At 34.8% G+C, this 24,194-nt stretch overlaps 1 protein-coding gene and 1 long non-coding RNA gene across 9 annotated transcripts in view; one reads left to right on the top strand and one right to left on the bottom strand.

Moving 5' to 3' along the window:
• LOC141538924 (uncharacterized) overlaps nucleotides 1-896 on the bottom strand; it is a 150,113-nt gene extending 149,217 nt beyond the window's left edge. Inside the window, exon 1 of the long non-coding RNA XR_012481157.1 lies at nucleotides 799-896. This is a non-coding gene — a long non-coding RNA (uncharacterized LOC141538924). The remainder of the gene's footprint in view (nucleotides 1-798) is intronic.
• Nucleotides 1-22,168, top strand: part of EFCAB3 (EF-hand calcium binding domain 3) — a 205,631-nt gene extending 183,463 nt beyond the window's left edge. For all 8 annotated transcript variants that reach the window (XM_074260947.1, XM_074260948.1, XM_074260951.1 and 5 more), the window contains 8 exons: nucleotides 5,479-5,552; nucleotides 7,612-7,755; nucleotides 11,716-11,787; nucleotides 13,319-13,439; nucleotides 15,354-15,550; nucleotides 15,881-16,065; nucleotides 19,462-19,581; nucleotides 21,712-22,168. In XM_074260947.1, the coding sequence (XP_074117048.1) occupies nucleotides 5,479-5,552; nucleotides 7,612-7,755; nucleotides 11,716-11,787; nucleotides 13,319-13,439; nucleotides 15,354-15,550; nucleotides 15,881-16,065; nucleotides 19,462-19,581; nucleotides 21,712-22,041 (1,243 nt within the window). In that variant the 3' untranslated portion in view covers nucleotides 22,042-22,168. The remainder of the gene's footprint in view (nucleotides 1-5,478; nucleotides 5,553-7,611; nucleotides 7,756-11,715; nucleotides 11,788-13,318; nucleotides 13,440-15,353; nucleotides 15,551-15,880; nucleotides 16,066-19,461; nucleotides 19,582-21,711) is intronic.
• Nucleotides 22,169-24,194: the final 2,026 nt, after the last annotated feature.

The following is a 24,194-nucleotide window of genomic DNA, read 5'->3' as shown; positions in this document are numbered from 1 at the left end:
GTGTTTTTTTTTTCCTTTTCTTGTTTTTATGCTCCCAAAGCCAAGTATTTAATAAATGCTTAATAAAATGAAGTAAACTCATATTTACTTCACTGAAGTAAGATTGTCCTGAATAATTTGTAAGAATTATTCCCTTCTAATTCTAAATGTCTACAACTTTGTAAGCAGTGCAGACCACTTCAAAACCCTGGGATTCTGGCAAGCAATCACCCTCCCATGACAGAAGGCCACTGTAGCACACACCCTTTTAAGCTGCTTATGATTCCAACTTATTTCTATTGCATAGGGAAAAAATTGGTATATGTTTTAAATTAAATCATATCAAATCAAGAAATATACTATTTAGAAAATATAGGAAGCTTTTCCCAGGCAAAAGTTCAGTCCGTGATATTGGTCAGATTGAAAGAAAAGGAGTTAAGAGGAAGAAAGACAGGAAGAAAAAGCCGATTTAGAAATAGCTCTATATGGCAAAGGTAGTCAATGAGTTTGGGATGGAGGGGGCAGAAAGGTAGTCAGTGCCTATTCTTTTTTCCTCCACTCTATTTCTGAAAGACATTTTGTTCCTGTGAAACACTGTAGAAGACACAAAGTTCAAAAAATTATTTTGTTTTACTTTTCTAATAGAAGCTTCTATTGTTAATTTTTACAAGTCATTATGCTCTCCTTCATTTCTTCAACTGATACGTAATCTCATTGGCATGTATACTGCCTTCAGTGATAAGAAAAACTTAATTCTTTTCCATATTCTTCTATCAATTATCCATAAAGGATCCACCCAACATACTACTACTGGTTCACCTCCTTTTCCAGTCAAACATGTCCTTAATGGCATCTTTAGGAGCCCTTCTCAATCTCAAAGGTCATGTCTTATTATAAGCTGTACCTTCAGTTCTCCATCATGTCCATTGCCATTAAGGTTGCTTGCTATTGTGACTCTTCTGACACCATTCCATGTTCCATGGAATCCAAAAATAGAATCCGATAATTGAAGATAAAGGTCCTTACCTTAAGGTCTCAGTGTTAGAGAATCCACCTTGTTCTAACACAGTGCATTTTCACTTTTGGATAGCTCTCATTACTAGGGACTTTTTCTTGATGTCAAACTTAAATGTTTTCCTTTGCAACTCCCATCCATTGTTCTGGTTTTTCCCTCTGACTCCAGAAGAACAAGTTATGTAACTATCTTAGACCTTAGTTTCCTCATTTACAAAATAAAAGGATGGGCACCCAATTGATAACATTAACTGAGAGACAGAGAGAGACAGACAGATATGAAGAGAGGGAGGGGGAGAGGGGGAAGGAGAAGAGGGAGAGGGAGGGAAAGGGAGAAAGGAGAAAGAGAAGGGAAGGAAGGAAGGAGGGAGGTTAAGAGAGAGATTTATTTGAGATGCTGAGAGAAAGCAGACACATTACTATAATATTGATAGACTTTCGAAATGGTCTGGAAAGCAATTTTGAATTGTGCCCCCAAAACTTAACATATTGCTTACCTTTTGATTTACCAGCATTATAACTAGATCTATACTCGGGCTAGAGATCAAAGAAAGAGTAGAAAGACGCATAGTACTTAAGTGGCAAAAAGCTGTAAATTAAGGGGAATGCCAATCAGTTGAGGAATGGATGACCCAATTAAGGTGAATGAATGTAATGGAATATTATGCCATAAGAAATGACAAAAGGAACACTTTCAGAGAAACCTGTGGAGACTTGTTATGCTAGACACTGTTCTAAGTAATAGAAAGACAAATGACAAGTTTCTACTCTAAAGAATTCATAGTTCAACGGGAGAGATATTTCATCAAATTGAATTGTCACTGACTAACTGTGTGATCCTGGACAAATTATTTCTCCATTCCTCCATTTCCTTGTCTATAAATGATAGGATTTGATCTGATGGTTTCTAAGAAGACTTCTATCTCTAAGTTATCTTTCTATGTATTTGCATTAAAAAAAAAAAATCTCAGCAGTGGTTCCTTTTTCATAAAATAAAAATTTTATATTAATTGAGCAACAGGCATTAGGTACTTCATATATTCCAGGATTTGGGTTAAATGCTGCAGACACAAAGGCAAAAACAGTCCTTGACCTCCAGGAGCTTATATATTCAAACACAGACAATGCAAAGGCATTTTGCATTGTACATGCAAGATATTTGCAGAAAAATAGTCTCATGGAAGGAAGAGAGAAGAAAGGAAGACACCAGCATCTAGGGACTCTTGAGAAAATGAGACTTAAACTAAGCATTAAAGAAACCCAAGGAAAGTAAGAGTTAAGAGTTGGGGAAGAAGAGCATACCAGGAATGAGAGGCAGCCATTCTCAAAGGACATAGTATGTTGACTAAATTAGCTGAGTTCTCTAAAAGTGTGCTGTCATAGAAAGATTTAATGTGATGATTTTAGAACAACTGATTTTCATTTTTGCTTTTGTTTTTTGTTCTTTTGTTCTTTTGTTCTTTGAACAAGAAGTCATTTTAACTAAATTCCACATCCCAGTAGTAAAACTTAAATTGTCCAGCATGGGAACTTAGTCATAGTTGTAGGCTAGTGCCTCCTGGTGGCCATAGGAAGCTAGATTCCTATATGGAGCTTTCTGAAGCAAAAGTACTACTAGAATCTTCAGAGGAATGTAATAGTTGCATGATTCAGGTATTATGAAAGGAATGATCCATTGTAATCCTCTAGGCTTAAGGAAAAAGCACAAATCTGAACTGTTTATATTACAATGTCATTACTCCAGAGGTCACATGTAGAGTAGTAAGTGTCACTACAAATGCATCACTGGAAACTTTTATTCATTGTTAAGATAGTGTCAGGAAGAAGCTATGGATTTGAAGTGCAGACATTGGCTCAAGTTCTGTCACTGATTAGTTGTATAATTCTGAATAAATCACTCTTTGGGCCTCTGTTTCCTCATCTATAAAGTAAAGGGGATTGGACTAAATGGCCTTCAAGGTCTATTCCAACTCTAAATCTATGACTTTATAACCACAGGAAAGTCACTTAACTAATCTGAAACTCAATTTCTACATTCTAAAAATAGTTATGATATTACTATCTCACAGGGCTAGTGAATGCTAGGAGAGCATTTTCTAAATTTATGATGCTGTCTTTTTATTTATAGCTATATCTTTATCTGATAATCATAATAACAATCATATCACACATTTATATAGGTCTTAAAGATTTGCACAGAATTTTATATACATATATTATCTCATTCAACCTTCTAACAATCTCCTTAGGTAGGTGATCTTACTATCCCTATTTTAAAGATAAGTAAATGGAGACGCAGAGACATGAATGATTTGCCCAAAGATACACACCTAATAAGTTTCTGAAGCAGGATTCAAACTCAGATCTTACTATCTACAAGTCTAATGCTCTATCTAGATCACTCTACATCACTCAACTTAATCTAAATTTACTTGTTGAATGATCTGGAAGAGCAGTATTACATGCCAGTGTTAAGATGTATTTGTCATTTCAAATCACAGATACTAAGTTACAATCTCCTCTGGAGGTTTTAATGTTAAGATATCTCCCTGGCCATTTTCTCAGACTATTCAAATTCTATGGGATTTCAGATTGGTTCATTTCTCAACCTAACCATGAGAAAGGCACATATCCAAGGAAGGAACTGCCTAAAGAATCTAAGCCATTTATTATAAGCTCTAAATCAATGATGATGATGGTGGTGGTGTGGTAGTGATGATGATGATGATGACGACGACTCTCATCAACACCATAAATTGTTTTCTATGGGGAAATTGTAGTTCCATGCCATGCTACATGCAACAAGGCTAAAAGCTATTTATATGAAAACATTCACTAGAAGCTATATTCTGATTCTGATATCCAAGACTTTTAACTATTGATTGACTAGTAAAGGAATTATAAATACATGGTACAATTAACCAAAAGTACCTTCCACTTCTCTGAGCAAAATGACTTAAGAAACTTGGGTTCAAAATCCCTACTGATTTTGCTAAACTATAAGCATATTGTTTATGAATAATTTATAATTTGCAGCATTAAAACAGCTCAAAATGTTCCTTGTTTCATCTCAAACTTCTGCTATGATTTCAGCTTTAAGCCATTTTTTGGAATATTAAAATTGTCAGATATTCATTTCTGATAATCAGTTTGCATTTTGCCTCAGTATAATTTAATTTTGTGGATAGGAGTTTATTTAAGCTTGCCTTATCATTCTCAAGCTAAATACATAAACTTGTTGAAAAAGATAAAAAAACTACAAATAATGCTTAAAACTTGTAAAGGTTGTCATCATTTGTCATGTTTCTCCACATTCAGCAATAAGACTCTGTCCTGATAAAGTTCTAAGGGGATAATATCTCAACACTTGCCTCCATTTTCTCCATCTAAACTCAATGTCTTAAGAAACAAGCAAGAATATATCTTATGTGGTGGTGTTCTAGCTATACTCACTTTTTCTCTCACCTATACTGAGTATTTTCTAAGATCTATGGAACTGAACCAAAATCAGTTCCTGCCATTACCAGAGAATTCATCTGGTCCACTCAGTCACTAAAATGGAATCCATATGAACTATTTCATATGAGATCCAGATAGCAGATATGCTAATGTGGCAACATCATATTGGATCAGTTGTAAAAGTATCCCTTGAAGAATAACATTTCTACAATCCTGCAATATCCTACAGTGATATTTTAGCTATGCACACCATCTAGATGCTTATGAGATCCAGAATATAAGTACAATTATTTTCTGGTCACAGTCACTACTAAAGCAATCATAGGGATTGGCTACAACTAACAACCCAATGAAACACTCACAAGAAGGCAACATCTAGTTAAAATATTATATTAAGATACTACATTTTAGAGTTAAAAGGACCTTAGAGACCATCTAGTCCAACTTCTCATTACAGAGATGAATAACTGAGACCTACTGAACAACTAAATGACTTGCCCTCCAGGGTCAAGGTCAAGTGACAAGAGTAAGAATTTGAACTTGTGAATTCTGACTCCAAATAGAACCTCCTATCAAATGTAACAAACTGCCTCCTTAGGTAAATTGGGAGAAATGTTATCTATATCTGCAAGCAGCATCTAATGACATTATTCCCTCGGAGTTCCTCAACTTTTTGAACACAGTGCACAGAGTAGTGTTTGTAGCAATAAAGATCCCCGTTTGAATGTCTGCTCTCCTTTCCATTTCTTGTTACTGACACAATATGGATATTTCTCTTAAGTTGGAAAGATCAGGTGGAGGGCTTGAGTGAAAGCAACCTTAGTTGAACCTGTGACCAGACACCTGTGTGTTCTCTCCCTTCCCATTCTGTGTAGGCAATAGACATGTGAGCCTGGATAACCTGACCCTCAAAAAAACTACTCCTGCTTAATAATTTCTCTCATTCCCATAAACCAAACTGCTGAGTGCAACTAACATCTTACAGTTATGAATTGGTTTTTAATCTTTTATTATATCTCAACACAGGGGTAAGGATTTCCCAGGCTTTCTTCAAGACCACATTAAACACAAAGAGCGATTAACTCAAGGACAACTAGAAGGTAATTTTGTAATTAAAAATTAACCATCCCCCAAAATGAGGTCCTTAAAATATTTGCTATTTTTCTAAGAAATATTCTAGGATTTTTAGGGTAAATCTGTACTATCCTTTTGACATCAAATGATATCAAAAATAGAATACTTTTCTATTTTTAGACAAATCAATAACTTGGAGGAGGAGTGATATAATAGATCTATGACTATATGATTTAATCTATGGCTATGAAGATTTGATAAGTAATTTGATCAGATTAGATAATAGTACAAAGTAAGTGCAAATCAACAATTCTTCAAGTTCAACCCACCTCTATTAGGCTAGAATTTCATTATTACTTGCTTCCTACTTCAAGGTTAAAGTAAACACAAAGTACAAATGTTTAAATAAGACTCCTGACAGGGAAAGTGATGGATTTTAAGTCACTCACATAATCCATGTTGGTGAGGGCTAGATTTCTTGCTTGTTGATCTTAATTCTGGCAGAAATTTGTAGGCTACTCCCTGCTGACTCTCTGAGGTAGTGGTGAATACCTCACTTGCTCTGATGTTCATGGAGTCTTTGTTAGGAAAACAGAATGTATCTTCAGTCATAGCCCAGAGCATGAAGAGAATCTCTGCCTCCTCTCTCCTCCACTCTCTCCCCCCACCCCTGTAGCCATCATTCTACCATTGATCTTCACCTTGAAAATTTTGTGCCCCTGTATCTTACAAAATCCTGGGGAAAGCTTTGGAATTATATATTAAATCATACTAAAGTCTTTTAAAGGATGTAGTCCATAAGGATAAAAAAAAAAAGTCCCTAATCAAGGATTTATTACATGAGTGGAGAAGAGAATAAAAAAATAAAAAAGAAATCCCTTTAGGTGCTTCAATATTTCAAGAGAAGCCAGTAAATATTTCCTCAATTAGAAAAAACTTCAATCCACCTACATTTTAATAAATGGTCTTCAAAAATTATTGTAGCCAGTAATGTGAAGTAGAGTCATGGTTTCACACAAAATCTTCTATGTTATGCTTTATATAGAAATGTTTCTGTTTTAGTGTTTAATTTGAGAAACAGAAACCAAATTTAGAAACAAAAATAAAAAAGCCAAATAGTGAAAAAAAAAATTATTGTAGTGGGAAAAAAAAGTCATCACTGAATAGCCAATGCTCAATAAGTCCCTTTGAATTAAATCCACAAATGAGACTAGACTTGTACTTAAAGCCTTTACTATCAGCAGCTAGATAGTGCCTTGGATAGAGAGCAGGCCCTGAATTCAGGAAGACTCCTCTGGGGAAGGCATTTAATCCTCTTTGCTTTGGTTTCCTCATCTGTAAAATGAGTTGAAGGAAATGTGTCCAGCAAACCCCAAATGGAGTCAGATACTACTGAGCAACAAAATAAAAGATTCTGCTACATCTTGAATTCCTTGACCTAACTTTAAATGGGATAGTAGTATAAATATATGTGAAATCCTAGGTTCTCTTTTAGAGAAGATTATTTTTTAAAATGCCAGACTGGTGGCAATGTTAGATTATTTAAATGGAAAGTTGTCATTATCTTTGAGGAATATAAATATGGCTATAAACCAGGATCATAAATTTAAATAAAGATTCAACTTAACTAACATCTGTTTCACAAAGATTTGGAGAATATGATCATCTACTATTCTCATTCTACAATTTGAGAAAACAAATAGGACTGGTAGTTTCAGTCAGTTAGTTGGGTGATACTTTTGGGGGATGGGTAGGATTTGGGAGTGGGATGGACCTTTAGTTCCCTCTACTTAAAAAACCAACAAACTGGTGTTTGGTTTGGTTTCCAGTTAACCATTGCAGCTCATTCCAATTTTCAGTTCATGATTTGGTTCAGATCTCTGGGAAGGACATTTTATCCTCTTCCTATAAGTGGGTTTTCTTCAACACTTGAGAACATAATTTTCAACCAGTTATAGTTATATTGTCTGGATTAATTATATTACCTTCATCTGGGACCATTGAATTTAAAAAGCACATAATGTCTTTTCTGCTTGACTAGTTGTCAAACCCAACTTTATTGCTGAATTGATTCCATGTCTGTAGCATTCCTGGAAGCTTTTGAGAGCTTTGACAAAGATGAATCTGGCTGCATTGATTTACATGGATTACAGTCCTCTGCAGCTAAATTGGGGATTGAGCTAACAAACCAAGAAACCCAGGATGAACTTGAGTTTGCTGATATTGACAGTAAGTACTTAAATTTCCAATTATACTTCCTTAAAAACTTTCTAAATGTTTCTTTGGCTTCTTTGAATGCCTAAACTGGTTAATGCTGATGGTGGTGGTACATGTAGTGGTGGTGGTGACAATAATGAGTTCATTTCAAGCCTAGGAGCAGTAAAATGGCCCCTTGGTTTCATATGTATGATTCCCTGTAATGCTTTAGGAAATGTATAGCAAATGAAAATTAACAGTACAATTACATTTGTTTTGAGCCACCAGTGAGGAAAATTCCCAACATTTAAGTGGAAATTTGACTTTGTGTGTATGTGTACATATGTGTATGTGTACACGTGTGTATGTGTATGTTATAAATATTTTATAAATTATATGTACTATTTTATAATGTATTATATTACATATTATATGTAGTCTATATATAATAGATAATTACAACATATTATATATGTGTATGTAGAAACACACATAAATAAACTTTACTCTTAATCTCTGTAAATGAGACAAAATGCAAGTTACCAGAAATACATTTTAAGTAAAAAAGCAGTATAGTAATAGTCTGTGTTGATAAGCACTGGAAAGGGATGTTAAAGGGCAGGTCTTTTCTTGTAACTTTCTCAATCCTTGAGAATGTGGTTACAACTGGTGTTTTCTTCTTTTCCCAAATTGATTCCTGAAGACAGGAATGGTCTCTTGTATCTTTTTTATATCCCCAAAATTTAGCACAGTGCCTAGCACATAGTAAACGTTTAATAAATGCTTGCTGATTCACTGAGTGTAGCCTCCACTTTTATCTTCTGCTCCGAGATTCCTATTGAGCTCATGGATTCTTTGAGAGCTCTCTTCTCTGCTACAATTTAATCCTATTTTCTCATTCTTCTGCTGCTGGTTGACCTTGGGCTGTTACTTTTTTCCTGCTCAGTTCTGAATGTCCCCACTTTTCCTCCTTCATTTCCAGACCCTTGAAATTCTCTCTTCCATAAGATTGTGCAGGTTCTGAATTGGTCTTCTATTTTATGGATGATCAATACACTCTTATTGTCAGTGTAACAATTCAATTCATTCAAAGACATTTCAAACTTCACTTCTTTTGATTGAGGTTTATTCTCACCTGATGGGTGTATCAAAGTATGGCATCTTATTTCTTATTTCAACTGGGATTAGAACAATCAATCGACCCTCTCATCCTTACAATAGTAAAGAATAATATACAGGATGTTCAGGGAAGACTAACATCTCATTATTCTTTGGTATCTACCTTCACCCAATTCTTACCTGTGGCTCTAAGAAACCATAGCAAGCACAGCTATCCCAGAAAATGTTTGTTGGCATACTAAACTAGGTTGAAAGTATCTCTTAGGCCTCAGCAGCCATTGAAGCAGGAACTTTGTAGCCCTTAAAGCCTGATCAAACATCAAAGATGCCAAGGTCATCCACTGCATCCTAGGCTATTACCCAACCATCTAGACTTTTATCCTGTCACTGGACTTTGATGACTCAGGAAGAAAGAGACTTTAAGAAATTCTGCTTCACTTAAATCCTAACCCTGTAAATATCATTGATCTTTTTCAAAAACAACAAACAACAAGAATAACAATTAATTCCCAGTTATGTAGTACTTTATGATAGATTTTAAATGACCCAATCAATTTCATGGGAAGACTAAAATTCTAACTTTGTGAGGAGTTGGAAGATGGCTGTGTCTAAATGATCATCCTTCACTCTCCTATCTTCAAAAGGGTTTGTTGAGCTTGGAATTGTGCCTATCTATTAAACATCAGATATTTGGAGACAACTAAGACAATTGTAATTGGAGGTTACAATTTGGGGGGGGGGGGGAAATTCAGAATAAAAGCTAATATATCTGATTATTCCTACAGAAAAAAAACTTCTAAACCAAACCTGGAAGGTTACAAACCTAATCTTGACTGATTTATTTCATTTCTACCACATTTTTATCACACAAAATTCAATTATGGATAGCAAACACACAGATTTATCAAAGAAAGTAAATAAAACTGTAATTGGGAGGTCATTTAGATTAATTTAGAAACCACAATTCTCAAAAATTAGAGGGCTCTATGACCCAGGAGTGAAAAGAAATTGGGGAAAGAAGCATATCACATACAATGAGGCTACTCTTAGCAATCTTGGGGGTTCTAGCTTTTCCCTTCACAAGCCTGAAACTTCTGAGAGAATCTGTTTGCCATTCAAGATCCATACCTTACTGCTTGGCTCACCTCCCTCTCCTGTATCATATCTTCTTGTGATACATCCAAAGGGATATTCGTCAGGGGACTAGCAAACCCACCTTGTGGTGGAATTACATTTCCTTCTGGTAAGCCAAAATCTGCCTCTGTGTAATTTCTACTCTTTGTTACTTTGTTCTCAGAGGATAGAACAAGATTAAGTCTAATCTTCTATAATAGCATTTTAAATATTTAAAAACTTATATCATATCCTACATAAGCTAATTTTTTTCTGAAAACATTGCCATTTTATCTTTTTTGAGATGGCTTCTATTCTCTTTACTATTTTAAGTTCCTTATAAAATATGGCTAATGATGATGATAATAATAATAGCATTTTTAAAACACCTAATATGTACCTCATTTCATCCTAACAACAACCCTTGGAGGTAGGGACTGTTATTGTCCCCATTTTAAAATTGAGGAAACTCAAAAAACAAAGTTTTAAGTTGTTTCCTCAAAATCATACAGCTATGAATTTAGGTCTTCCTGTCTCCAGGCCTACCATTCTTATCTACTGTGCTACCAAGTAGTAATAGAAATATATTCTATTTCTGTAGATCTGACTAAGAAAGAGTACATATATCACCTTGCTTTCTCTAGACAGTTTTATGGAAATTGCTAAATAGCACAGTAGACAGAGTATTGGATTGAGAAGTCAGGAAGACCTGAATTCAAATCCTACTTCAGACACATTATCATTTTATAACCCTGGGCAAGTGATTTATTCTGTTTTAGCTTAATTTTCTTTAACTATAAAATGAGAATAACCAAAATAGCTGCCTCATAGAATTGTTATAAGGCTCAAATGAGATAATATACATAATAGTTTTGTAAACCTTAAAGTGTGTATAAATGAGTTATTATAGCCCCCTGTGATTGCAGCATGAAACCACATTGCCTTTTTTTTTCTTTCAACAAACATATCACAAATACCTGTCCTATGGAACACCTATGTGGTGTACCATAAAAAGTGTTGCCACGTGACACAGTTGACTCATACTTGAGGTTTGGTGGTTTTTTAGTCCCCTAAGAGATTTTGTCCAACTCTAGCTCCTCCAACCCTGTACCATACATTTTAAAAGACAGAAGATTCTTCTCTATTAGATTTCATAAAGGTAAAACAGACTCACAAGGAACTTAGCCATGGTCATAAGAAAAGAAAAAGGAAGGAAAGTATTAAACTGTGTGCCAGAACTGTATGAAGTGCTTTAAAAATCATTGTTTCATATGCTTAGAGAATTGTACAGGTTTAACCTACATTGGTTTACTTGCTGTCTAAGGGAGGGGTAGGGAGGGAGAAAAATTTGGAACGCAAAGTTTTACAAGGGTGAATGTGTATCTTTGCATGTATTTTTAAAAAATGAAAAGCTATTATTAATATAAAAATAATCATTTTATTTGATGATCCCAAGAATCTGAGTCAGTACTATTATTATTCTTTTTTGAGAGTTGAAGAAACTGAGGCAGGCAGAAGTAATAAGTGCTTGTTAGTCACATAGCTAGAAGTGCCTGAGGTCATATGAGAACTCTAGGCCTGGAGCTCCATGGGCCTTGGGCACTGTGCAGCCTGTATTGTATAAGCACAAGAAAAGAGCTGACACCAAAAAAAAAAAAAGTTAGGTTTAATCCAAGTCTAGTCTTCTAAACAGTTAATCATTGTTCTGTTGAGTTTAAAAATTTTTGTTTGCTTTGGCTAATCCCCAGATTTTTATTGCAGGAGATGGAAAGCTCAATTTTTCAGATTTTCTGACTGTTCTAACAGATGATGATCGATTTATCCAAGCTGTTGGTGAGTGAAAGTGCTATTAAAACTAATAGGAAGAGAGCTGACAATAGACACTAAAATTGTCCTGAAACTCATTTAGAATGCATAATCTGGTCTCTTGATACTTTTGCCCATTGCAATAATATTCATAAAATAACTTGCTAATCCTATCAAAGGAATTAGTATTGGAGAAGAGTGAGTCTACAATCCCAAACTCTATTAACTGAGTTAGACAACTGTCCCATGATATTATTGCATCTGGAAAGGTTTCTCTTAATACTGATTGTCCCCCAAAAAAGCAAAGTGGGTTTTTTTTGGAAATGGAAATTAATTTTCCACAATAGTTCTATTGATAACACAGATATATTTTAGATCAATTGGACTTTTAGGGGATGATGATCTGGGAATTTACACATAAGTTTGTGGTTGTTTCTAAGAAAAAATATCCAGGGGCAGCGAGATAGCTCAGTGGATAGAGCAGTAGCACTGAAGTCAAATGTAGTCTCAGGTACTTAAGACTTCCTGGCTATGTGACCCTGGACAGGTTACTTAACCCCAATTGCCTTAGCAAAAAAAAAAAAAAAAAAAAATCCCTATTTCAAATTGGTGACCTACAAATGAACTCATCTGAAAATGTAGGGATCTTGTAACCTAACTGATTCAAAAGATATGGGGTCTGCCTTCAGTATAAACAGGAAACCATTTACACTTCAATATTGGACATATGGACACATTAGTCATAAATGATTCTTCTTTTTGTGGAAGCAATATGAAATTCCTTGAGACATGTAATGTAGTATCTATCTTCTCTATCCTTAACAGCAACAATTTTTACCTGGAAATTAGAGACAGTGATAGAACTTTATTTCATTAAAAAAAAAAAAAAAAGAAAAAAAGTTACTGATGAGTATGTTTTTTTAATTACTTTTCTGAACCATCCCTTGTAACAAAGAATAGTACCCAAACCTAATCAATAAAACTTCTGAATTTGTCATCCTATGCCACATTCAGCACTTGTAGTCAGCCATGTGACCACTGGATTCACTTATTGTCATTGCTCTTACTGTGAGTTGAATAATTACTTTTTTATCTATATTTTATTTGCATTTTATTATGTTTTTATTTACATTTTTAAGTCATGTATATTATTCTTCAAGTTTTCTTTTATTCTGCATTGATAATTACATTACTTTAAATTTGTTTTACAACAAGTGAAACTTTCTTTTGAGCACTCCTTTTCATATTAATGAATGAGTCATTTGGTTGTAGGTACAGATAGAACACAGAACCAAAAAACATCACAGAAGTCTCTAGAGGGTTTCAGAAATCACCATTTCATTTTACAAAGGAGAGAAAATGGAACTCAAGGATGGGAAGGGATTTTCTCAGGATCATATGGGCAATAAGTAAGATACATCTAGGGCTCTTTCTGCTAAACTTCATTGCTGCCTATATTTACTACAGATAATTCTTTTCCTAAATGAAACTCTGAATTCAAAGTTCATGGTAAATGATTTGTAAAGAATGTACTTTCAGATGTCTCTTTTCTCTTAAGTCCCAGATACTGACCCCAATTCAGATCTTGTTGATTCTACGGGGATCCTGTTGTTTGAAATGCTGTCAAAGCTGGTGGAAACTTCAGCACTGCCCAGGAAGTATATGATAGACATAGTATGGTGAGTACCTGGAGGAAAAAATTTCCTTCTTGGAAAAAACTCTTGAAGTAACACAGGAATAAAGCTATCACTTCCTTAAAAACAGGTTCAGCAGACAGTGACATCAAATGTGGAGGAAAAGGCACCTGGAAAAGGCACAAATGAATATTACCTGATCTTTCCTATCCAACCTTCCAAGTCTAACCAGGACAATCTGGATATAATCCAAATCTAAGCCTATGAATTCTATGAGATTGAATGGTGGGGATGGAGGAAGGTTGGAGGTAAAAATGTTAGGAAAATTAATCTGACAATTATAGAAAGAGTTAGCAGAGTATACTGGATACAGACCCAACTCTCTTGGACTTGAGAAAACCCAAGTTCAAATTCCTGTTCTAATACTGACTGTGAGAAACTGAACAAATGAATTAACCTCTCACTTAACCTCTAAATTCCTTGGGAAAACTTCTAAAGCCACAAGTTATAGCAGTTAACAATCAATACTGACAAAATTCCCTCAGCAGAAGTTTACTGTGTCAATGGGATAACAGAAATAGGAGACACACAGACCAAATCAACAGCATTGAAACTAAGCCCTTAAAAGCAACTCCAGCCTTTGAGATGGAGTTGAGAAGAAAGAGTCTTCCATGCATTTGGGGATAGTCTGCACATTGTTATGGAATGTGATATACACAGGACTATAAATGAAGCTAGATCATAGGGTACAGAAGAACAGAAAGATAGGTGGAAGCTAAAACATGAAGGACTTTAAATTAATGCCATAAAGAAGAGTTTGTATTTTACACTATAGGTAATAAGGACCCACTGAAGCTTTTTGAATAAGGGAGTAACATAGAACTATAAAGTAATCTAAGTGAGAATATATAAGGATAGGAAAGAAAAAGGGGGAAAAAACAAGGGGCATTAGGGAAATAAAAAGGACATTTAGAATTTGATTAGATTTGGGGAGAAAGAAGTGGAGAATGACATTAGAGATTGTTCAAACCTGGATAAGTGGAAGAATGGTGATATTGCCAGCATAACTAGTTAACATTAAGAAGGGAAAAGATTTAGGAAAAAGATAATGAGCTCTATTTTAGACATGTTTAGTTTGAGTTGCCTTTGGAGTAGTCAGGTGAAGATGTGCGTGGCAAGTAGTAACTTCCTCAGGACTGTTCAGCAGCAAGAAAAGGTTGATTACAGGAGAAATCCAGATAAAAGTTTAGAAAAAGATCAATAATGATATATAGAGAAAAGAATCAAGAGTAAAGAACAATCGAAAGCCGAAATGACTAAATATAGAATCAAGATTCCAAAGAAATCAAAGTGAGGGAGGCAAGGGAAGTATGAGAGTGTAAAGGCTTTCAAGTCAAAGGATCTGTGTTCAGAACTCTGCCAGTGATACTTTCTATCTTTGTAACCTTCCTGTGCCTCATTTGCAAGTTAAAGGAGTTAAATCAGAGGGTCCCTAAAGTCCCTTTCTGCTTTAAATCTATAACTCTATGAATGTACTTTTCTTTCATTAGCATATGTACCTAAGTATCCTGGACAATATCAGTACCATGGACTCTATTGGTACTCACTAATAGTTTGTTGATGATAAGGACGCTCTGTTACACTCACTGAACCACAATGGAATCAAGGAGACCCCAACCAATAATTTTCAATATGACCAAGATGGTATTGAAAGGGAGGGAAGAAGACAAGTAAGAACATGGGGCAAGAACTTTGAAGGTAAAGGAATAAAAAGACTAGATGAGGGTTTGTGCTTATTCTATGTAAATTGATAAGAAGTTCAATTTGACTCTATTCAACAAACATAAAGTATCAAAATAAATTATACAACTTGGCACCTAATAACAACTCAGCTATTTTTACATCTGGACCACTACCCCTGTTTTTAGAACCCTTCCTGAATAATCTTCTGTGTTTCAGCTATTACCGGAAAAAGTATCATGATGCTGCCAGCAGACCACTGTGGAGGCGCTACGATGCTGGTGTAAAAAAGAGACGCAAGTCCCGAAGGGAATCGATTACCCAACAAGGGACCAGCACCTCCGCCTTTGCTGATGCCTCTCGAATTGCAATAATGAGCGAGAAGGATTTGCTGAAATTCCTGGAAGAGCTCAAGAGTAAGATGGGTCACCTGTTTTTAACCAGAGGTTAAGGAAAGAATTTGTCCTAAAGATCAGATTTACAAAGAGTAGGCTCCAAGTCATATCCTAATAGCAATCCTCTTCCATTAAGCAAGTCTTCTGACATCACCTATCTTGCAATGACATGACTTTGACTTGCAATCTTAATACCTCTGGAAGAAGATCCAGATTCTAGAGTTCCAGAAGAATGTAGTAGACACTAGATCTTCCTGCCATACTGGGGGAAATGGGGAGTGTATCTATAAACTCTGCTTAATGTTGTTATTCATCACCTCCCATGATTCATTCCAATTTCCTTCTTGTTAGGATGCAGTCCCCACTCTGACAGCCCGTATGCTAAAATACCCATCTTCCCACTGTTTCCAAATATGGATGGGACAGTTGTAGGAAAACCATTCAAAGATTTACAAAGGTTGGAAGTGCTGAGGAAAAGAGAGCCTTTACAATTTTTTGAAGACTATTTTTTCCACAAAAAAAACTGGAAGGCACAGGTAAGAGAGGTTTTATCACATTAATTAAGTTAAAAGTACAGCACAGCAACAAGAAGATTATGTGAAAATCAATTCTGATTATTTTGATGGATGTGGCCATCTTCAACAATGAGATATGAACCAAATCAGTTCCAATAGAGCAGTAATGAATTGAACCAAGAATCTGGGACATGACTATGAACCACTACATAGAATGCCCAATTCCTCCATTTTTATCCTCCTGCATTTTTTATTTCCTTCACAAGCTAATTGTACACTATTTCAAAGTCCGACTCTTTTTGTACAGCAAAATAACTGTTTGGACATGTATACATATATTGTATTTAATTTATACTTTAACATATTTAACATGTATTGATCAACCTGCCATCAGGGGGTGGGGGGAAGGAGGGGAAAAATTGGAACAAAAGGTTTGGCAATTGTCAATGCTGTAAAATTACCCGTGCATATATCTGATAAATAAAAAACTATAATAAAAGATCAACATGGCTCTTTTCAACAATGAGGTGATTCAGGCCAATTCCAATAGACTTGTGATAGAACAATCTGCATCCAGAGAGAAGACTATGGGAACTAAATATGGATCACAACATAGTTTTTCACATTTTTTGTTGTTTGCTTGCTTTTTTGTTTTTGTTTTTTTTAATTTTTTATCTGATTTTTCTTGTGCATGATAAATGTAGAAATATGTATATAAGAATTAAATGTTTAACATATATTGAATTATTTGCTGTCTAGGGGAGAAGGGTTAGGGGAAGAAAAAGAAAAATTTGGAACACAAGGTTTTGCAAGGATGAATGTTGAAAACTATCTTTGCAAGTATTTTGAAAATAAAGCTATTATTTTTTAATTTTAAAGTACAATAGAATTAAGAACTAATTTTAGACTCCCATGCAAGTATTTGGACCAAAGTAGGATATATCTAAATGTTGACTTGGATAGAAATACTTTGGTCATCTGTAGACAAGTTTTTGATTTTTGGTTTTGTTTTTTACTGTTTAGAGGGTTTTGGTTTTGGGGTTTGTTTGTTTTTTTGCTAAACCTATTTGCCTCTGCCTGTGTTTATTTCCCTCTCCCAATACCAACCTGCACCACCTCTGCAACTTACAACCTGGAAAAGTTGCCTAATGCTCGGATAAGTGAATTGGTTGTCTAAAATTACTTAACCTAGTATGTATCAAAATCTGTACCTGAATCTACGTCTTCCTGATGGCAAGGCCAGTTCCCTTATCCACTTTCACACCATAAAAATAAAATAATAATAATAGCAATAGGTCACATTTGTATATTCTTTTACATTTTATTAAATTCTTGCTTCCATATCCACTATTTCAATTTACTGCCACAATTCTGGAAATCAATCAGGACTGAATATCAACCCCTGAAAAGAGTTATCTTTGAAAGAGAAACATATATACAGGCATAATCTGGGGGGAAAATATTACACAGAAAGAATTACTGACTTGTTCATAGGCAGCTAAGTGGTGTAGTGGATAGATTTCTGCATATGAGTTCAGTAAAACTCATAGTCCTGGCCTCAGACACTGATTATGTAATCCTGGCCAAGTCACTTAACACCATTGTCTCAGTTTCCTCATCTGTAAAATGACTGGAGAAGGAAATGGCAAACAGCTCTAGTATTTTTATTAAGAAAACTCCAAATAGGGTCAATATGAGTTGGAAAAGGCTAAAACAACCAAACAACAATGACTTGTTTAGGCAGCCTAATTTTTCCCCTAAAAACAAATTTGTTTCTGCCACACAAATATATAAAGATCATAAATCTTAGAAAGGAATTTGGAAATGAGGAAAATAAGTCTGAAAGAGGTTAAATGACTTGCCTTGTCAAGACCCATTAAAGACCTTAGCTTAAAAAGGCCAAGGTCTTCTATTACATCTAGGACCATCTCCAGTGGTCTTGATCTATGTCTGGCCACTGGACTCAGATGGCTCTGAAGGAAAAATGAAGCAGGTGATCTTGCCCCAGCCCTCTCTCATTTAAATCTGATTCACCTGCATGTCATGGCATCACCTCCCTCGTGTCCTGGTCCTATTCAAAAACGAAGGACACCATCACCACAGAGCTAGATAGTATCTAAGGCAGACGATTTAGCATCATCTTCCAGATTTCCCATCCATTACATTGTCTCACTGCCTTTAAGAGAAACAAATAAGGCCATATAAGGCAAGGTAAAGAGAACCCAAGAAATTAGGCAAATTTGGAATGCCTAGGAATGAACACAAATTCTTTTCCTCATTCTTATACCACACTTATGTTACTGCTTACACTGAACCTCCTAAACTCTGGCAAATCTAGACTCTTTGGTTACAGAAAAAAAGAAAGGGAGGGAAGGAAGAAGAGAAAAAAGGATTTATTGTAATTTTATTATTGTTCATCATTTTATTTTTTAAATTTTCAATAATGTTTTATTTTCCAAATATATGTAAAGATAGTTTCAACATTCATTTTTGTTCTTGCCATTACTTTGCCATCTTGGCTCTGCCTCTTCAACATTCACTATTGTAAGATTCTATGTCCCAGATTTTTCTCCCTCCCTCCTATAACTATCCCCTTACATTTCCAAGACTGTAAGCAATCTGATAAATCCTTCATTCTTAAGAGGACCAAGTAAGCACTTTTTAAATGTAAATTATGTATTATGGAAGCATTTTACAAATATTGTCTCATTTAATCCTCACAATTCTTACAACAATAGAGGTTTTTTTTTATCATCCTCATTTTACAGATGAGGAAATTGAGGAAGTAAGTTGTCTAGGATCAATATAGGAGATATATATATAATAATTTATATGTATGTACACACATATGTGTATGCACATATGTATGTATATATATGCACATATATTAACTATTGGTAGATTTGAAACTTTTTACATATTATATATAATTATCACATTTATACTTATATATTTTAAACATACATTTTAATAAAATTTTACATGTATCTATATATCATTTTCCTTCATGAATATTGAAAAAGAATTTGAGGAAGTATATCATAGTGAATTAGGAGACTGGACTTGGAGTTGGGAAACCTTGGGTTCAAATCCTGCCTCAGCAGCTATGAGCTATATGATCCTTAGCAAATCACTTAACTTCTCTGTGCCTCACTTTTCTCATCTGTAAAATGAGAGGTTAAACTCTTAAGATACCTCTATCTATGATTCTATGATTTTTTAAGAACATGTTTGTACACAATACTCTATTGGGCACTGAGAAGTGATTGGCTTTGATGTGCTTAGTAATAGTATAAGGTATATTTTAAAAGGGGGAATAAAGGACAGATCTATTTTCCTTTTATTGTAGCACTGAATTGTGATTTTGCTTACTAATTTATATATTCTGCTTATTTATTTGTTTATTTTTAAATAAAGGCAGCATCCTTTAAACCGTTAGAAAATTCAGACTGGCCAGAAGAGATTATTAATATTGATCACATAATGAAGAAAAAGAGACAATGGAGCGTAGCTGAAGCAGCCTGTCTACGGCAACAGGTAATGAAAGATATATTTTCTTCATATAAGCAAGCAATCAAAAATTTCCTTATTTTTAAGTATTTCCTTACTTTTTAAATTTTTAATTTTTAATTTAAATTTTTTTCCTTTAAATTTTCCTTACTTTTAAATGTTGCCTGAAGGACCCCAGGATTGTTTCTGATTCATACTAGTGGAAAAGAAAGGACTCTAGGTCTTCTATAGTTTGGTTCCCTATGAATGAACATATGTAAATGCTTCTAGTTATAGAAAAATATTAGCTATAGGCTACTATTATTGTAGGGGCAGCTAGATAGTAGTACACAGAATACTGAGGCTTTAGAATTATAAAGATACTGATCTCAGAGACTTACTAGCTGTGTGACCTGAACAATTCACTTAACCTTCCTCCATTTCCTCATCTGTAAAATGAGCAAAAGAAGGTATTGGCAAATCACTTCACGATCTTTACCAAGAAAACCTTAAATGGAATCATCAAAGAGTTGGATACAACTGAAATGACTGAACAGCAACAAAATATAATTGTAGAGCTTTTTTACTTGCCAATTATTAGTGTTTAGGATATGATATAATATGATAATGATCAAAACCTACAATTTTCTGAGGACTAGCTGCTCCTGGTTTGAAACAAATTGCCCTTCTAGCAAATTACCACTTTTATACTTTTTTAACAGTTTTAAACTTATTGCAGATGGCTTTTGTTTTAATACTACATATACTTCTTTTCATATATTTGTTCCCTTCCCCTATCTAGGGATTTTAAAAGAAAATGAAGCTATTTAGCAAAACTACTAAATACATCAACCACATCTGACAATGTATTCAAATACTCTGTGTATTGCTCATTTTTGCAATGGAGAACAAATAGTATTTCATTTGATCATCACAATACTGGAAGGGAACTGATATCATGATCCTCATTTTACAATTGAGGATACTTATGTAATAAACAGTACTAACTTACCCAAGTCACATAGCTAGTAAGTGCCTGAGGCCACATGTAAACTTGGAATTTCTTGATGCCTGGCTCAGTTTATTGACTGTGCCAGCTAGCAAGGACTTGCTTCTGTGGGTTTCTAATTGAAAATATATATGTATAAATTTTGCTAACAATGGAAGACAATTTATATGATTAGTGCCATGTAAATGGTGTGTAGATAATTAGTGCTATTTTTAGGAGCCTGTACTTCAGAAGAGCCAGAGGAACCTGTGGATAGAGTAGTCATGACAAACTTTATTGAGAAAATGGAACATAAGTCATCTTAATATATATTATTCAATGAAAGATATTCTAACAACACACTAAATAGACTGCTGGATCATGGCTCTATCACCAATCTTCAAAAGAGGCACTGACTAAATAAATAAATTCAAAAGTGAAGCACAGAGAGTTTTGAAAGTAACATGTAAAATTTTTTGCTTGTACTTTTTTAAGAAGCAAACAGTAAGAAAAGAAGATTTAGGGGCCGCTATTTGGTACAGTAGATAGAGCACCAGCCCTGAAGTCAAGAGGACCTGAGTTCAAATCTGATCTCAGACACTTAACAATGCCTAGCTGTGTGACCTTGGGCAAGTCACTTAATCCTAATTGCCAAAAAAAAGAAAAGAAAATATGAAGATTCACCAATGGAAGTTTCATGTAGAATACATAAATTTCATATAGAATCCTTTTATATGTTGTTCTGTGTGAATAGACAAGCCCTTTTTGATGTTAAGAATGAAATAAATTAAAACTAAATAAATAAAATTAACATTGAAAAGTTAACAAATTTAATGAATAAACTCATTGGCATTAGCCAATAAGACTGGCTTGAGAACATGATACCAAGAGGCAGTGAGGAGAATTGAAAAGGACCTTAAAATTAGCTTATGTATTGATTTAAGCCCTGGCTCTTCCATTAACCTACCATGTGATCTTAAATAATTTTGTCAGGGCCTCAGTGTCATCTCTAAAATGGGAGGGTGATTTTTAAAGTCACTTCTAGATCTAATAATCTGGGAGTCTACAAATTTCCTTTATTTTGATATATTTGTATGTTACAGTTGTTATTTCAAAGTACTGAATGCTGTGCCTATTTTTATCCCTCTCTAGTATTCATTTCCAATATCAGACCTTTCTCCATTTCACAGGTAAAGAAAGGTATTGATGCATATCATCTGGGAGTAGCCCTTGGGCACCGGAAAGACATGCTCAACTTCTGGCGCAAGATTCGAGGTGATCTGATTGGGCTAGAATCTGGAAATGAGTCCTTTTATGATACCTTTTCTACTTACACATGGTCTTGGAATGTTTGCCAAGAGTTACTTTCAACTAAAGATCTAAAGTTGTATGATGCCCGATCAAATAGATATTCTCATGCAAGAGCTCTTTTCTCTTCCTTCCCATACATTACAGAAGGTAACCTAGAATTAGGAAGGAAAAGGAAAAGGAAGAGAAGTCTGAGAGGACAAACACAATGAGGCTGCTATGTTTACTAAAAACAACATACTTTTCAATATTATGGTTTTGTCTAATGCATTCTTATCAGCTGACAACGATGACATCTTTTGAGTTCTGCCCAATAAAAAATAAGTATAAACAGAAAAATGTCTTTCCTTTCCTGATAGAATTATTGTTAAGTAATTACATAAATATTTCAGTTTTCTAGAACTCTTTTAGGCTATGAAGCACCATCTAGAATGTTCCCACAAAGCAGATCTCTATCCCCTATTTTAATAAAGTGTCTTTCTGTTTCCAGATTTTTGCCAAAGCTTCAATTTCCCCAAACATACCACAGAAAACTCACTGGTACTGCCCTCTCTGATCCTCTTTGACTTTTACTTGTCTTTTCTTTACAATAAGACTTAATTCAAGGCTGCCAGCATCAGCCACTTAGAGCATCAAAGAGAAAAATCAATTGGAGACAGATGAGACCAAAAGGGGAAAAAAAGGATCCAGGACACAAATTTTGTTTTATTAAGATAGAAAAATTCATTGTCCAATGAAAGCAAAGCTCCTTGGTTTCATCCATGAGTTGAAATGGTATGATTTACGACTAATGAATATAACAGTATATTACTAGCGCTGGATCTTAACAAGGAAAATGAATTTACCATGAGTTGTGAAAATAAGGGTATGGTAGAGGCAGCTCAGAAATACAAAATGCTATAGATGATCAGGGTTTGACTTAGTGTTTTGTTGTCTAAATGTACTAGAGAAAATGATGGAGAAAATGTTAATAATAGCAGATTAAATTTGTAAATACAGGATCGGAGTGTGGTATGGGGAGAGAAATGCCACTCAATAAACATTTACCATCATATCCTTGCCTAAAAACCTCTGAAAGTGACCAGAAGATCCTTTTGGAATCTCCACTGATGTGTCCATCTGCTATCCTTTCTTTGCCTCACTTTTCCTTTTCACCAAAATACAGTACTGAACTCATATAAATGAATAAATATGATTAGTGAATTCAGTTCAATTCAACCCACATTATTAAGTGCCTCTTACTTCTGCTAGATACTAGGAGAAAGATAAAGATGAGTCAATCAACCAACAAACATTTATTAAGTGTTTTTTCTCTGAGCCAGGAGAGCATTAACTATAGGGAAAATTAGGACACTATTTTAAATAAGGAAATAAAGATTTTTATGAGGCACAGGTGGGAAGGAAATGCATTCTAGGCATGGAAGATGCCAGTGCACAGAGATGGAATTTGGAAAGTCATGTGTGAAGAACAGAGTCGGCCATTTGGGAGGAGGCAGTAATGGGTAATGAGACTAGAAAGATGGGTTAGAGCAAGTTATTAACAATTTTAAAAGTCAAAAAGAAGATCTTACATTTTATCCTAGAAGCAAAAGGAAGCCACTGAAATATATTGTGTAGGGGGGAGTAACATTGTCAGAACTTTGCTTAAGGGAAATAAATCCCTTTGTCTGCTGTGAGAGTGAATTCAATTAGGGAGAGAGTAGGATGCAATAGTTCATGTGAGAGGCAATGAGAACCTGAACTAAGGTGTTTATAATCCGAATGAAAAGAAAAAGGGAAAAGATGCAAAAGGTATTGTGGATGAAAGATTTAGCGACTGACTATATGGGGTGAAGACTTGAAGGAGAATGAAGAGTTGAGAATAATGATACAATGTCACAAACCTGGGGACCAGACAACTGGTTAGTATAGTGGACAGATCATGGGACTTAGCGCCAGGAAAACCTGAGTTCAAATTCTGTCTCAGACACTTAATAGCAGTGTAACCCTAGGATTCTTTGTCCCAGTTCCCAGATAAAGCGAGAATAATAGTAATAACATCTACCTCCCAGGGAAGATCAAATAAGTCAAATAATGTGAAGTGCTTTGTAAGCCTTAAAGCACTAAGTAAATGCTAATATAAAATGGTGGTATCCTTGACAGAAAGAGGCAGAGTATGGGAGTGGGTCTGGAAGGAATGACAATGAGATGAATAAGGCATTGTTACTCTTCTCAAGCAGCTCATAAAATACATACATAGATAAATATAATAAGAAAAAAGAGCTAAGAAAAAGTTTAAAAATGGTATGAGAGATTCATAGAGAATTTACTTCCAACTACAGAGGGATTAAGTGATGTTTCAGAATGATGGTAGCATTTGCCCTGT

This window comes from Sminthopsis crassicaudata, chromosome 4, assembly GCF_048593235.1.
Source record: "Sminthopsis crassicaudata isolate SCR6 chromosome 4, ASM4859323v1, whole genome shotgun sequence".
Classification (NCBI taxonomy): Eukaryota; Metazoa; Chordata; class Mammalia; order Dasyuromorphia; family Dasyuridae; genus Sminthopsis; species Sminthopsis crassicaudata.
The sequence above is the reverse complement of the archived record's forward strand: the minus strand, read 5'-3'. Positions and strand labels throughout refer to the sequence as shown.